The 14,298-nt window shown below is 40.9% G+C and overlaps 1 protein-coding gene across 1 annotated transcript in view; it reads right to left on the bottom strand.

Moving 5' to 3' along the window:
- myo10l3 (myosin X, like 3) overlaps positions 1 to 10,364 on the bottom strand; it is a 50,617-nt gene extending 40,253 nt beyond the window's left edge. The window contains 1 exon segment of the mRNA XM_063888279.1: positions 10,139 to 10,364. Coding sequence (XP_063744349.1) covers positions 10,139 to 10,159 — 21 coding nt within the window. The 5' untranslated portion in view covers positions 10,160 to 10,364.
- Positions 10,365 to 14,298: the final 3,934 nt, after the last annotated feature.

The following is a 14,298-nucleotide window of genomic DNA, read 5'->3' as shown; positions in this document are numbered from 1 at the left end:
TTAATTGTGCAGAAACAGCCACATCATCATCCTCTCCTCTAAAAGCTGTACTACCTTCTTTTCTAAAAACATTTATTAGATACAAAATACTCTAATCAACTTAAAAGGCAGTAAATTATGAACAAGTCTGGCAGCCCAATGTTCTCTGAATCCATTACCCTCTCTAAGATGTTGCCCACTGATTGTAAGCAAAACAATGATCCCAAATTTGACTTGCTTTACCAATTTACCTTTTTATATTTAAAGGTTTTAAATGTCTAATCTTACCACAAGCAGAAAAAGGAGGCATTTATGGCTTTTTCTTAGTAAACGTCTCCAGATTTTCATGCCCTCAGCAATAAAGACTATTGGCTGTGGGCAATGAACACATTATAAAACAACATCCTGAAAACATTTGGATATTTACATCTGTCTTAAATCAACATAGGGATTTATGTTGGTAACCATCAGCTAGTAACATTTAAGTTGATGACGACGATTGGTGTTTTTCTCCAGTGGCTCCAGGACAGCCAACAGTGTTTGTCCACTTGTTTGTGTCTTTGTAAGCGAGCGTGTTTGCGTGAAGGGTATAAAAGTAGAGATGAATTGTCTCAGCAACAGATGGTCTCACCAAAGCTCCTCCCCCTTAACCCCTCCATCCTCACGAGCTCTGTCACTAAGTCAGGAAAAAGGCAACCACCTCTGACTGAGAGCTCAGAAGTTAACCAGGCGGAAATATCCCAAACAAAGGCCAGCTGGGACGCAAAATGGGACACGCGTATCAGCTCAAGCTAAGTTCCCTTAACTTGGATCACCTGCTGCCGCAACACCAACCATTCTGACTTAATCAGTGAAATTGTGTTTACTGCTCGCCTTGAAATAATTGCAAAGTACTGTCATTTTATAATGAAAAACAGCCTTCACCAGTTTTAATTATAAAGGTTAACCCCCACCCCACGCCTCCGGTAACCAATTGTTACACCAGCTCCATTAAAAAGCAAAGCAGTACTGCTGCTGTGACATTTCCAGCTCCAGCTCATTTCAAATTCTTATTGCTGCATCTCACTGAGCATGTGTAGAACTGCTGAGGCAGAACCCGGCTGACAAAAAGTAACCCGACCCACCTAGACCAGCCACACGTCCATGTCCCATCATGATCTCTGACACAGAACCCACCAGGGCCGAATGATCCCAGAGTTTGAGGCTTGAGTTTCCGTACATTATACAATGACATCCAGCTCAGAGATTTGCTAATGAATGGGCCTAAAATATTTAAGCGCATACACAGTACAAGGTTCAACGGCTCTCTCTCTGCTGTCTGACGGGGCTAGAGTCAGTATCAGATGATCGGACCAGACAGAACAAAAGAAAGCTAATTAACTCATCCTGACTTGGACACGGATGAACCGTTAGTTATGATAAGCCAATTTCTTGGATCATAGAATGGTTTTAAGGGGCGGTGAGTAAACCATTGCCCAGCGGACAGCAGTGCTGCGGTGTGGGCTGACTGCCTGCCAGGACTGAAGCCTGGCTGAGAGACAAGTTGATTCAGCTTGATTCCTGAAAAGCATCTCATGTGTTGTGCTAAGTTAAACGTAACACCAGAATGTATTAGCCTAAAAGAAACTCTAGCTGTTGCTGCTTTCACTTGTCATTCTCATGTGTGCTTGCTTTTGTGAGTTCATTCTTTATGTTTTTGTTCTGTGCTTGTGTAAGATCAAAATAAAGTACATTTCTGAGTGACGTCCACAACTTCATTGCAGATGTTCAAAAATAAATAAAAATATGTGTAGGAAAAAGGTCTATCGCTTCATTTCCACCTCAAACAACAGGACGGTGCAAGCATTACCATAACAAAAGGAGAGCCATAATGCCGAGTCAATAAACCTTTGTGACCTCACTTGGACAGATGTGCAGTCCAGAATACTAGCAGGATGGTTGCTCTGCTTTTAGGGCTGCACAAAATGAACCAATCGTTTGGTATATAAAATGAAAGCATATCCATCCTAGTTTCTCAAATTCTTGGGAGAAGTCTTTTTTAGACTAAAACCTACAGATATTCAGTGTTATGTGATACAATAGAGACAGCATATTTTTGGTTGGATTGGAAATATTTGAGCAATAATAAAAGTCCCAGGAATGAATTTAGACCGAAAATAAACAGGAAACAATGCAGGAGGAGTTTACTGTGTTTGTCCATCAAAAGGGAGAAAAGCCAAATTTAGGGATTGAATGAAATCCCCTGCATGCTGATTGCGTGGAACGAGGACAAATAGTAGCTAGTGAGATTAAAAAAATGGGCCGACTGCAGTTGGGAGGGGAATGAGGGAAAAGGTCCGTCTGGTAATTTGGCCACACGCTTTCAAAAAAAGCTGCACGTCCACATCATGTGCATATTTAATATCTGTCACTTTTTCCTACTCTTTTGAGCAGCTCCTTTGAGCCAATAATGGGTTAAGCACTGTTCTCAAGAACTCTTCAGTAGCGGTTATTGAGAAATATTCCTCGCACCAATTTTCCGGGCATTCAGTCATGCACCCGTCTGGCAGCATGTTGTATATAATCACTAACCAGTATAAAGGATAAATTAAGAATACAGTGATTACATTCAAGAGGGCTTCTGAGTGCCCCTGTTAAATTATCTTGTTTCTTTGTGTCCTCGCTGCCACTGTAACGTCTGCCTGCTGGTGCCCACAGCCAGCATGGGGTGAGGGCGGGGCAGGTTGTGTGACTGAGGGGAGAAATCAGATGATTAAAGGCAACCTTCAACATCTGTGCTGCAAGACGTATGAATTAATGATGGAGGGAGCAGCTGATCAGAAATTAGCTAATGGAGGAGGAGGGGTGCCTTAGGGAGCCGGGCTTCCCCCAGTCTGTGGTGGTGGGGGGGTGGGGGTGCTCAGAGGAAAAAAAGGGTGTAGTTCATCAATTGTTCTTGACTCTGAGGAGCTGCCTGAACCCCTGCTGAGGAAGATATAAACAGACTTAAAGAAAGATGGCCCGGAGGCAGCAGCCTCACCAGTTAACCCAGCCTTCATTTGCATATTCATAGACTGTTTTTGTTAAAGCAAAACCTCTGAGCATGATGAAGTTATGAATGCAACTGTGTCATTAAGTTAATGGGAATCAAACACATGCAACACAGACACAATTTTAAGCATACTAAATGGAGTGTCAACCATTATCTAACAAGTTAAGCAAATATGTTTATTGAAGATATTCAGATGAGATATTCAGTGTATTATGATATTAAACAGTTTAAGATTGACATCTTCGTATTTTAGAGGAAATGTGAAGAAAACAGCATTTCAACTATTCTTCAAAGAAAAAATACACATTTATTACTTAAACAAATAATTGATTATATAAAATATATAAAACTTTTCTATTGACTTACAGATTTGTCGACAAATAGTGTTAAGAACAGTGTGATTGCATGCGTTTGGAAAGGTGTGTGTTTGTACGTTGTCTTGCTGGTGGTTAAAAAGCCCCTCCCTCTTTCATCATCTGATGTAGCTAATCTGCAATGTTGCTAATGAGTATATTGTTAAGAATTAGCATAACCAATGATGTCTTCAGGAGCAGAGAAGGAAGAAGAAGAGGAGCACTTGACACTCTGCCACAGACTCCTGCTTTACATCCTTATCAGGAGAGGACAGGATTTTTCTTCCATTACTATTCTAGAGTGATCAAAGTATTAGCATGATCCTGCGCTCAGAGTGCTGATACTTTTTTTTTACCACAGAATAGGTTCCAGGATGGGACGCAGAGGCAAGAATAATTTGATTACAGGCTGTTTGATTGGATTGTGAGCAAGGCTACATGACTGTATAACTACACAACCACCTGGCATTCCTCCTCCTGTCTGACATCTCACCTCTCTCTGAGCTCATGTGAGGACTGTTTTGAAGTCACACAGCAGGAGTCCCAGAGATATTTGAGGAATGCTGCTCAGTGAGGATGGTCAGAGGCTGAGCATGTTTGTGTTTGACTCAGTCAGCTGGGCCCGGGTCAGTGGGGAAGTGGTTGTTAAGGTTGAGTGCAGGCGTCATGGCTCCGGTTACATTGCCTTTGACCTTCGCTCGTACCTCACACTGTGCCAGATTGATTATTAGGGCTCTCTGGGACATTCCTGTCTCCCACATATTGTATCTTTCTAGAGATGTGTTTATTGTGGATGAAAATGATTGATTGAACCAATGGCAGAAGCCCCTTTTTCTCAGATCTGAGATACCGGGTGTGCTTGCTTTTGTTGGTTGTATATTATTTTAAATTGAACAACTGGATGTATTCTGGGCTTTTTTTTTTACCATGTTGTGTTTGTGTAGACTACTAAGTAAGTAAGTCAATTGTAATTAATTAACTTCAGGAAATAAAAGGCCAAACATACACAGATTGGTAAGAATAAACTCGTTGCTTTGAGTAATTGATTCAAAATTTGTTTTCATATTTTTCTGCATTTTAAACCAAATGATTAATCCAATCCCTGCATAATTCCCTGCAGAAGGCAGAGTAGGCAGATTATTCGATAATGATGATTATGCAACTATTTTCAATACTCCATAGATTTGCTGCACAAGCACATACAGGACATTTAAAGCTCTCAAATTATTATACTGGGGAGGAGGGAGGGAGCATTGGTGGTCAGCATGACGTAGCTGTCCAAATCGATAGGACACATTGGAGATATGCATGAGGTTGTGCAGCATTTCATTGTTCAAGTGCTTCAGTCCAGGAGTGGATAAACAAAGATTAACTTCCACCTCCTCTGCCATGCTGGGAAATCTGGAAGTAATTTTATACTGGGCCAGAGAATGAAGGTCGGGTTCAAGTGTGAGAAATAATCATACGTAACGTCTTGAAAAACACAGAACATTTCACCACATGCGACTGTCAGTGTCTCAGTATACGATCCTGCAAACAACCTCGGGCCAAACCACAAACTTATGTCATATTAAACAGACTGGGATTGGATGGGAAAGCTAACAGGTCATGACTGTGGATTGTGCCATGCTGTGTTGTTTGCGTCTTTTCAGCACCAAGGTGCCAGTTAGACTCCCCAGGCCATGGCTAGGCTCATGAACTGTGGGATGTGTGTTTAGGCCCGGCGGGGTGTTCCTCCTTCAATTAGTCCTGAAATTACACCCGTAGCAACACTCTCATTACGAGGTAGTCAACAATTTTACAGTTTGTAAAATATTTTTCACCTTAGGCCATGTTCTCCTGTGGCTCTGCAATGTGTTTTACTTACACACATAGGAAAATGTAATACGGAGGCAAGTGTATGGAGACATACTCCATCCTGTAATAGGCTGCCTCTGTGTGCAGTAATCATAGGGGGCTAAAAAGGGAAAGTCAACATCTGGCCTGGGAGCAGTAATCACAGGTTGGCTGTTATTAAGCTGCCCGACAACCTCTGAACTGAGAGGATTTAAGCGGCACTCATTACCAGTTCACTGTGTCTGTCAGGTAGGGCAGCCAAGGTCAAGGCCAACGGACGTCTATTTATTAATACCGTGTGAGGGATGGGTGAGCAGTGATGAAGACTAACTTTGATTTTCTTTACGTAACAATATTGCCAGCACAAATAGACTGCACGGTAATCTGGTATGAAAAGTAATTGATGTTTGTGCAGTTTAGAATCCAGATTCATCTGCTGGAGATGTAGAGGAGCATTATAAATATTAAATCTTAAAGAGACATGAGGAACAGATAGGATTCACAGACATTGGCCACACACTTAATATGACAGCTAAATCATTCAGAGATCTTTGAGATGACACAGAAATCAGTGACAGTATCGTCTGAAAAGTACTATTTCAATAGAAAGTTGACTTGTGAAAAGAATCTTTTTTTTTAAATGGGCTTGTTTGCTTTTTTGCCAAAAGAGAAATGAAAATACAGACAACTCTTTGTATGCACTGTGTGCTATATTTAAGGCAATCATCAGCAGCCTAAGAGGATGAACAGAAAATAAATGCTTTATTTACTGCGCTTTGAAGCTGTTTGTAGGTTGATTATGTACCGACACAGCCATGCTAGCTGTTTCCTCTTTTTTCTAGTTTTCGTCTTAAGATAAGCTACACATTTACCAGACATGGAAATAGTATTGGACTACTATTTTCAGAAAAGAAGGCCAATATGCATGCTTCCCCAAATGTAAAGAATAAATAGCACTGTCCTCGAAGAAATATGCCACTTGTACTCTTACATCTACCTCTTGTTCTTATACTGAACAAGGCAAATTTGTGAAACCATCAAGTCCAGGGTGACCTTACTCTGTATGCCTCTACAAAATGTGCCTTATCTTTTGCTTAAATTTACAGATAAAGCAGACAATGGTTGAGGATGTTCTCTTTCATCATAGCCTTGTTGCAATGACAAAAGATGTGTGATTTACCAAGTGTCCAGAGGTGATTTATATTTCAGAAAATGACACACCCAGGACAGCCCTGACACACACACACACACACACACACACACACACACACACACACACACACACACACACACACACACACACACACACACACACACACACACACACACACACACACAGAGGGGGGGCAGGAAGGATGGGTGTTGGAGAGTAGATTGATCGTTGAGTATGTTTTATGAGCAGAATCTTGTTAACATAACGTTGACTTTTTTTCTTTAAGAGACTGGAGGAGAGAAACTAATGGGGTATGCAAACCAGGATCACGCTGGATGTCAGAGAAGGACAGCTATGAAAGGAATAGGAATTAAAGGGCTTGTTTCTCATTTTCACAAGCACATTATTTGTGAACAAACTGTGGAAAGATGAGGATGTTCTTTTTCCTCTTATCAACACAAATACCCCACGCGGCTTTGTCTGAAAAGCTTGGTGATGTAGCAGGTTTAAGCTAAAATCAACAGCATGGTGTCAGCGGGAGGTTATCACAGCACTGAGCTCCCCATAGACCGAGGTCAGGTTACTGATACAGACACAAGAAATGCAAACACAAGCAAGGGAGGAGACAAGGCAGGAATCAGACTTTGAGCAAACAGTTGATTCTAGTTTAAATCCGACCTAAATACAAATAATAAAAGTTTTGACATGTTCATCTTGAAAATCCAAATTCAACCAATTCTAATTTTTGATTTTAAGCGGTTGTTCCCCAACCCTAACTGCCTCCCCTGACATCAGGCATCTATGTCATTATCAGCAAGGATTATTTATGTAATTTTGTGTGTGGTTAGACAATGCCTGTTGGTAATTAGTCGCAGCGTTCTTGTGACGGATTAAACCACCTCCAGACTGTACCAAAGCTACAGGAGTTCTGCTGACGCACACATAAACCACTGCCTTAATAATACCTACCTCTGTTTGTTCGCAAACAGCCACCGCTGCTAATTCACCACAACTTCAACACTGTCTACAGCATTGTTTGAAAGTCCCCTCATTTAATTAGTTTAATTATAGGTTAAGACAGGGGAAATTTAAAGGAATGCAGGATCATTAGCCATTTTTGAGCTTACACCTTCTATCCTTCCTTAACTCCTTCTTTAACTCAACTTCCTTCCTTTCTCCATCAGCTGGAAGTTAAGAGCGATGATTCTCAGCTCTCTAAAGTGGCAGCTGGAGGAAGTGACAACTGGGCAGAAAAGACCCTTGGTAGAAAAATAGTCCACCCTCCAAAGCCGGTTGGCCTTTCTCACATTACCCATTTCAACACAGAATGCTTACCGAGCACGCGGACCCACGGCTCCGGCTTCAAAAGGACCAGACATAAACAGCACAGGGCTGCGAGGGATGTTTCAGGATGGGGAAAATGTGTTTGTGTGTGTGTGTGTGTGTGTGTGTGTGTGTGTGTGTGTGTGTGTGTGTGTGTGTGTGTGTGTGTGTGTGTGTGTGTGTGTGTGTGTGTGTGTGTGTGTGTGTGTGTGTGTGTGTGTTGGGCGGTGGTGTAGGTGTTGGTGTGAAACCTAAAGCCTTGTCACTACACCTCTACAATGCATGGATGACAGGCTGCCCATGACCGGGAATGTCAGGGGTCAAGGCTGAGAATCTGGGATCCCCTGTGTCAGAGTATCTTTAAGAGGAGGAATTTAGGGTGTTATGTAGAGAAGGAGTTAACGGGCGTGGAAAGGTCCTCATGTGGCTTTACAGTGTCTGGCAGCTGCTGCTATAAAGGAACTGATTACCAAATATAGAAATGCACATAGCTGGGATTCAACTTTCTCAACAGGATGCTCCACGAAGACATAACATATTTAAGGGGTTCTATGTTTAAACACACATATACAAAGCCACAAGTGTGGGAATATAAAAAGGGAACCCCTGAAATTTAAAAAAGTATCTGATGACCAAGCCCAGCAGCATGGCAGAAGTCAGAGGGCACAAAAACGATCTCCAACACACTCCGGGTATTATGTGTGTTTAGTGGGCCATGTCCATGAAGAGGACGGGTTGGGCGTCGGGTGGAGGCAGTGTCGCTGAGGGTTTTATGGTGTTGGGTCAAATCCTGAGAGGAAAAGACCATGCTGATGGACAGGATGAGCTTTTACGGTGACCCTGAGCCACTCCTTACTTTCTAACCCCGTCATCATCTTCACTAACAGTGATGTGCAGGGCATTGACTCTAGACACTAGATAAGATCAGAACAACACAAACTGATAGCGTTCATTTGAATTAATCTACAAAAAAAACTCTGTAATTTCTCAGATCAAGTGGCAGAGTATATAGTATATACAAAGGTCTTAAAAGACATCTTTGCGTGTTGACATCTACATCATGTTAGCTCTCAAACTGATTGATTCGTTCGATGCACAGAAACAAATCGCGTCTAAGATTTATCCTGAGTTGAGTTTAATCCTCGTCTTATTTCACTTTCCAAATTCCTGCTTAATTAAATCCACACTGGTCTCACTGATACATTCAGGAATCTGGTTCCTTAGCCCTTAAGTCTTTTAGAAAACCAGGACAGTTCATTTACTTTATTGCCGTTTTCCAACAAAATGTGAAACAACCACCACATATACTCCTATTTCACTGCTGACATAAGTCAGACGATCCTATTTTGTAAAGAAAGTTTGAATGAAACCTGAATAACTCAAACCACAAAAGGACATGGAATCAGGAATTTCTCCATCTATTTTTTAAGGATTAGTTATTCTCTGGGATTAATCAATTCTTGTTTAAATAGTATCAGATTGGTAACATCAATTTTTCATTTAAAAAAGTGAAATTATTCAAGTTTTAATGTAGCTTTTTGTCAAACAGATATCAATGGTGTGTCAAAGGATGAATGACATCCTCTATCAGCCTGATATTATCCATTTAAGGCAAGATAGTATCCGGTGGAAAAAGCATAATCAAGGAGTCACCTCTGAGACACACCACACCACACCTACACCGAGTCACAGATCATCTCACCATCTGAGGCTAAATACTGCTGTTGTAGAGATACAGGAGGTGAGTGGAGGGACTAGCATCACCAACACACACTGTATCTTTTTTCTGTGAGTGTGTGTGCCCTCCTCTTAGTCAGATGAGTATGACAAAGCAGACCTATAGCCAGTCTCTGTATAGCCTCTACGTCTGTCTGTGTGTGTGTGGGTGAGAGAGAGTGTGTGTGTGTGTCTGGGCTGAATAGCAGATGACACATCCACAGGGCAAACACTCTTTTTTTTTTACTGGCACTGGTTTCTCTATTAAAACATAAAGCTACAAAAGAGGGAAGAAAGAATGACAAAGAGGCTGTCACATGAGTCCGGGTTGTCTTTGTATTTCCATAATTAGATTATCTGAGCAGAATTAAAGAAGAGATTACAAAGTCATGCAGAGAAATACTGTAACAGGCGTGTTGGGAAGTTACAGTTCCCATTACAGCTGCATCCTGTACACCAGCCCAGCGCTAAAGTCTGGTATATAAATGTAGATGAAAGCATTACAAAGACAAGAAACCCAGCAGAATAAATGCTATACAAAGGGTGCTTTATAGTGATGATGACTAAACCAACAGTTTACGGACGCGTAAACTCAATCGAGTCTCATAGCAAGCCATGGGCAGTCGCTCGCACAACACAAAAACAAAACAAAGACCTTCGAGTGCTCAAAATAATCACAAAAGTCACGTTAAAAGTAGAGAGCAAACACAAAAACAATGTTTCTGTAAGGAGGAAGCCGTTTCTCACCTCTATAAAGAATGTATCCATTATTACTCAGTGCCCAAAGCTCACGTCCCTTTGTAGTCTGAGTTCAGGGTACCACGGTAGAGGAGGAGAGGAAGCTGTATTCCCAAATGATTTCCATCCGCGTCGCTAGGATAAAGAAAAGTTCTTCCCTCCGTCCCCCTGCTCAAAACTCTCTAGTCATCTTGATGTCCTGTGTTGCTACACTTCGGAGTTTTCTTCACCGTCTGTTGGGTGTCCCACAAAGCCTGTGCGGTGCTGTGTTTCTGCGGTCTGCTTGTTTCAATGAACCCGGCACATTATGCACAGAGGCGGAGCCTGCAGGGTCACAGCCCTCCCCTCAGCATACGCCCTCTTTGTGTCCATCCCTACAAAGGGCCTGATGGTTTTAAAGGATGTGCACATTTCCCCTGTTCGATTCAACACACACACACACACACACACACACACACACACACACACACACACACACACACACACACACACACACACACACACACACACACACACACACACACACACACACGCACACACGTTTACTGCTTAAGCAATACAGGATAATGTAAACAAATGGGGGAATTGTTTCAATATAGCAGGTCATTGTATGCAACATAGTGAATTTAATCCCAGTTATCCATGAAGGTTGTGTCTGTAGTGGATTGCGCACTAGAATGATCATTATTTAGACTTCCTCCTTTGGGAAAAATAAAATGAGAAGGAAGAGGAAGGGGCAGACCAGAGGGAGCAAGTCTGCTTTGTTTAAGTCAATGGTTGTTTACAAAGTGAGGTGGGTTTCAGGTCTTGTGCAGTCGGATTTTAGTGTAGGCCATTAGTCAATACTGCACAATTCAGGCATGTTCAGAAACTGACTGGGCCATTGTGGACTAGGCGATTTAAATGCAGTGTATAGTAGAAGTTATAGTAGTAGTGTCAAGTACTGAAAAGTGTTAAATCTTAGCAACACATTTGAACTTTTTCTTGGATCCAAAATCCAGATTTTGAAGCTTATTTCAGACTCACTACTTTGAATTGTAGGTATGCTATTAATCATTGATTAGGTATAGGTAGGCTTATGAAAGACATGTGCAACTGGCACCAATTTTCAAGATATGTCAAACTACCGGGCTGTAGTCATTGCAAGTAGTTAGTTATAGCCTGCTCAGTATGCCCAGCTATGTGGTGGATTGTGGCAATTATGTAACAGTAATAGGGAACATTTTCCACTATAATTGCTGACATTTTCTGTGGAGGGGGCTACCTCTGGCTACTTTTGCGATAATAATTACCTTGTGAGAGTAAACAATCACCTTCATGTCATGATTCTGTTCAAGCTGGTAAATTTAAAAGACATTTTGCATTATCAAAATGTTTCTCCCCAGTCAACAGATGGAATCTTACTGGTCGTCAATTAATTCAGAGGGGAAACGCACAAGCTCTTTAATCTGTGACCTTATGCCAGTAAGATCAGCCACCCTCTCATGACCTGCGGATAGACAATCTAGATAATCTATAGTCATGCAAGAGATCCAGACTGGCAGTGTGGTGCGATTGTTATGTAACAGTGTTGACTGTGTGGCACGACATGGCAGAACCATACAGTCTGTAGGCAGAACTCATTCTCTGAAATGTATTTAATAATGATTATTCCTAAGAAACTGGCTTTATTTTACTTTGTAAACACTGTTGTTATTCTCCAATGTGTTGATGGAGTTTTGTTGATGTATCTACAATAGTATGTAGTTTAACCCTACAGTACAGTGTAAAACAGCATGCAAAGTCTAAAAGCTAATACTCTTTGATTTATCCTGAAATGAATGATGAGATCTCTTTGCGCATTTCTAAATGTTAAGATTTTAGGTCCTGTGAAAGATAGTGTATTAACAGTGTGCTTGTTGGAGGTTTTGGGATTGCTGAGAGTTACACCTTAATATGCAGCAGTATTAGGGATTTATTTTACTGGAATGAATCCCAGCTCTGAGAGTAGCCAAGGCAGCATTTTGTGGATTCAGCATTGCAATGACTATGCATTGCCCTTAACACATTGGCCAAAACCAAGTGAAAGAACTGCTCTTTGTGTCAGTCACTAATTTGACCCCTAAATGCAAAACAGTGGCAAGTTGTCAGGCAGAGCGGAGATTTAAAGCAATGCTTTATTTCACCCTACCTGTGAGGACAAAGAGAACAAGAACAAAACATCCATTTGGTCATCAAGAGCCCCAGAGGGACCGGGGGAAGGGACGGGGATCATAGTACCTGCTGTTGACTCCTGCTCAACAAGCCTACATGTGCTGGTTTGAGCCTTAAAAGTGGGAGAAAATATGCAGGTGAAGTGTGACCATTGCTTTTGAGGTTGTGTAAGGAACTGGATATTCACAACTGGACAATGGCTCCCAATTGAAAAGAGAAAAACAAACTCATTTTGACTCAAGACCAAGCAGAAAGACATTTGATTGATTGCAAACAATAAAAATCACCTTCCATCACAGTCTTATATAAAAGTCTTTTTAATTAAAGTAAAATTATGGTTGAAAAATCATCCATGACCCGACATACCTGAGACACATGCTGAAGCAAAGACCAGGCATACCACAGACTGATGATCAGCTGAGAGTCAGGTATGCAGGGCTTATACTGAAAATGATAACCAAGAAGAGATGTGCTTCCATAATGTTGTACAGTTGTAACAGTCCTTTACTCTACAAAAGAGACAAATACAACTAGGAGCTCTTAGTTTTTTCATTACTAAAAAAAACAGAGACAGGAAGATAGAATTGTAAGGTATCTGTTGTAAAATACTTTGTTAAAGCTCACCAGTTAATTTACAAGCTGTAGAATGAAGAGCCCTGAGGCAGCACTAATACAAACCTACTGTACAACCAGTCAAACTTCCTGCTATCACAGCATGCAGTACATTTGTGAAAATAAAAGTACTGCAGAAAGGGTCTCTGGCCAAATGAAATGGCACCAACAAACAGTGCCAGGTTTTTTATTGTCACATTAAAATGATTGTACACAAGCTACCTCAGATAGAAAAAAGCAAACATATTTTTAATATAGAAAATATGCATATGTCATCATTGCCTGGCAAAAATATATATAAACACAAAATCCCTGACCCTAGATAATGTGTGTAACTTTTCTTACATTTTTTTCAAGTGACATCCTTAATCTGTCCAAGAAAAATGTGGATTTAAACAGAGAAAAAGATGAAGATACCAAGCGAGGGTAATGTGACCAAATCAGATCAATGACTCCGTTATATAAACGTCTGATTAGGCATAAAAAAGAAGCATGACATGTGAAGAGTTGTGTATTTGAAGGGCTAATGGAGACAAAGAGTCTGTGATGACCCTCCCATTAGCAGACAAGACCTCAGGCAAAGTCATTCTGGTCGGTTGAAGGACCCTTTTGCAGCTTCACATCAAATAATGGGAAAGACTGGCTTGAGCACATGTGATGGTGGTCCTGCTGACTGAGTGTGAGCGTTTTCTTAAGTCTCGACCCAGCCATGCACTGTTAGTCACAACCAGACCATGATAATCACTTAACTGTAGGTTTGATAATGTAAAAAAAGCACTTACCCATGAATTATTCCCTGAAACCCAAGTGCCAGCAGAACAAGCATTGATCTTGGTTCGGTTATATCATTATGGAACCATCTGCTTTTTATAGTTTATGCTTACAGTCAGTGGCAGCAATGTCAGATTCAATAAAGTCCAAGTACCCAGAAATCCAGACAGTCCTTTTTTTTATTTTGCTCAAAATATTACTACGAATACTGATGTGGTGCTAACATTGAGACAGTTAATCTAAAAAAACAAACAGTGATTTTATGTAATATTGGGACTTTGCTTTTACAGAAAACATTCGAAAAAAGATTCCCTGGTCCCCGTGCATTATAGTCAAGTGTCGAAAATTGTGTTTATAGAGTAAAGACCAAAATCGCCGATTTTACATTGGGATTTACTAACTATGCTACACGTAACATTTCCTAAACTTTACAGAAAAAAACTAAATTAGTAAAAAAAAAAGTGAGAAACCGCAAGAGAAAGATGACGTCAATGTTATGTATATTAAGCATAGATCTAAAATAATAAGCAAACATGAGGTTAAACAAGTTGAAGAGCTTCATTGTGCCATTTTGAAGCTATACATTAGAAGAT

This window comes from Eleginops maclovinus, chromosome 7 (genome assembly GCF_036324505.1).
Source record: "Eleginops maclovinus isolate JMC-PN-2008 ecotype Puerto Natales chromosome 7, JC_Emac_rtc_rv5, whole genome shotgun sequence".
NCBI lineage: Eukaryota > Metazoa > Chordata > Actinopteri > Perciformes > Eleginopidae > Eleginops > Eleginops maclovinus.
The sequence above is the reverse complement of the archived record's forward strand: the minus strand, read 5'-3'. Positions and strand labels throughout refer to the sequence as shown.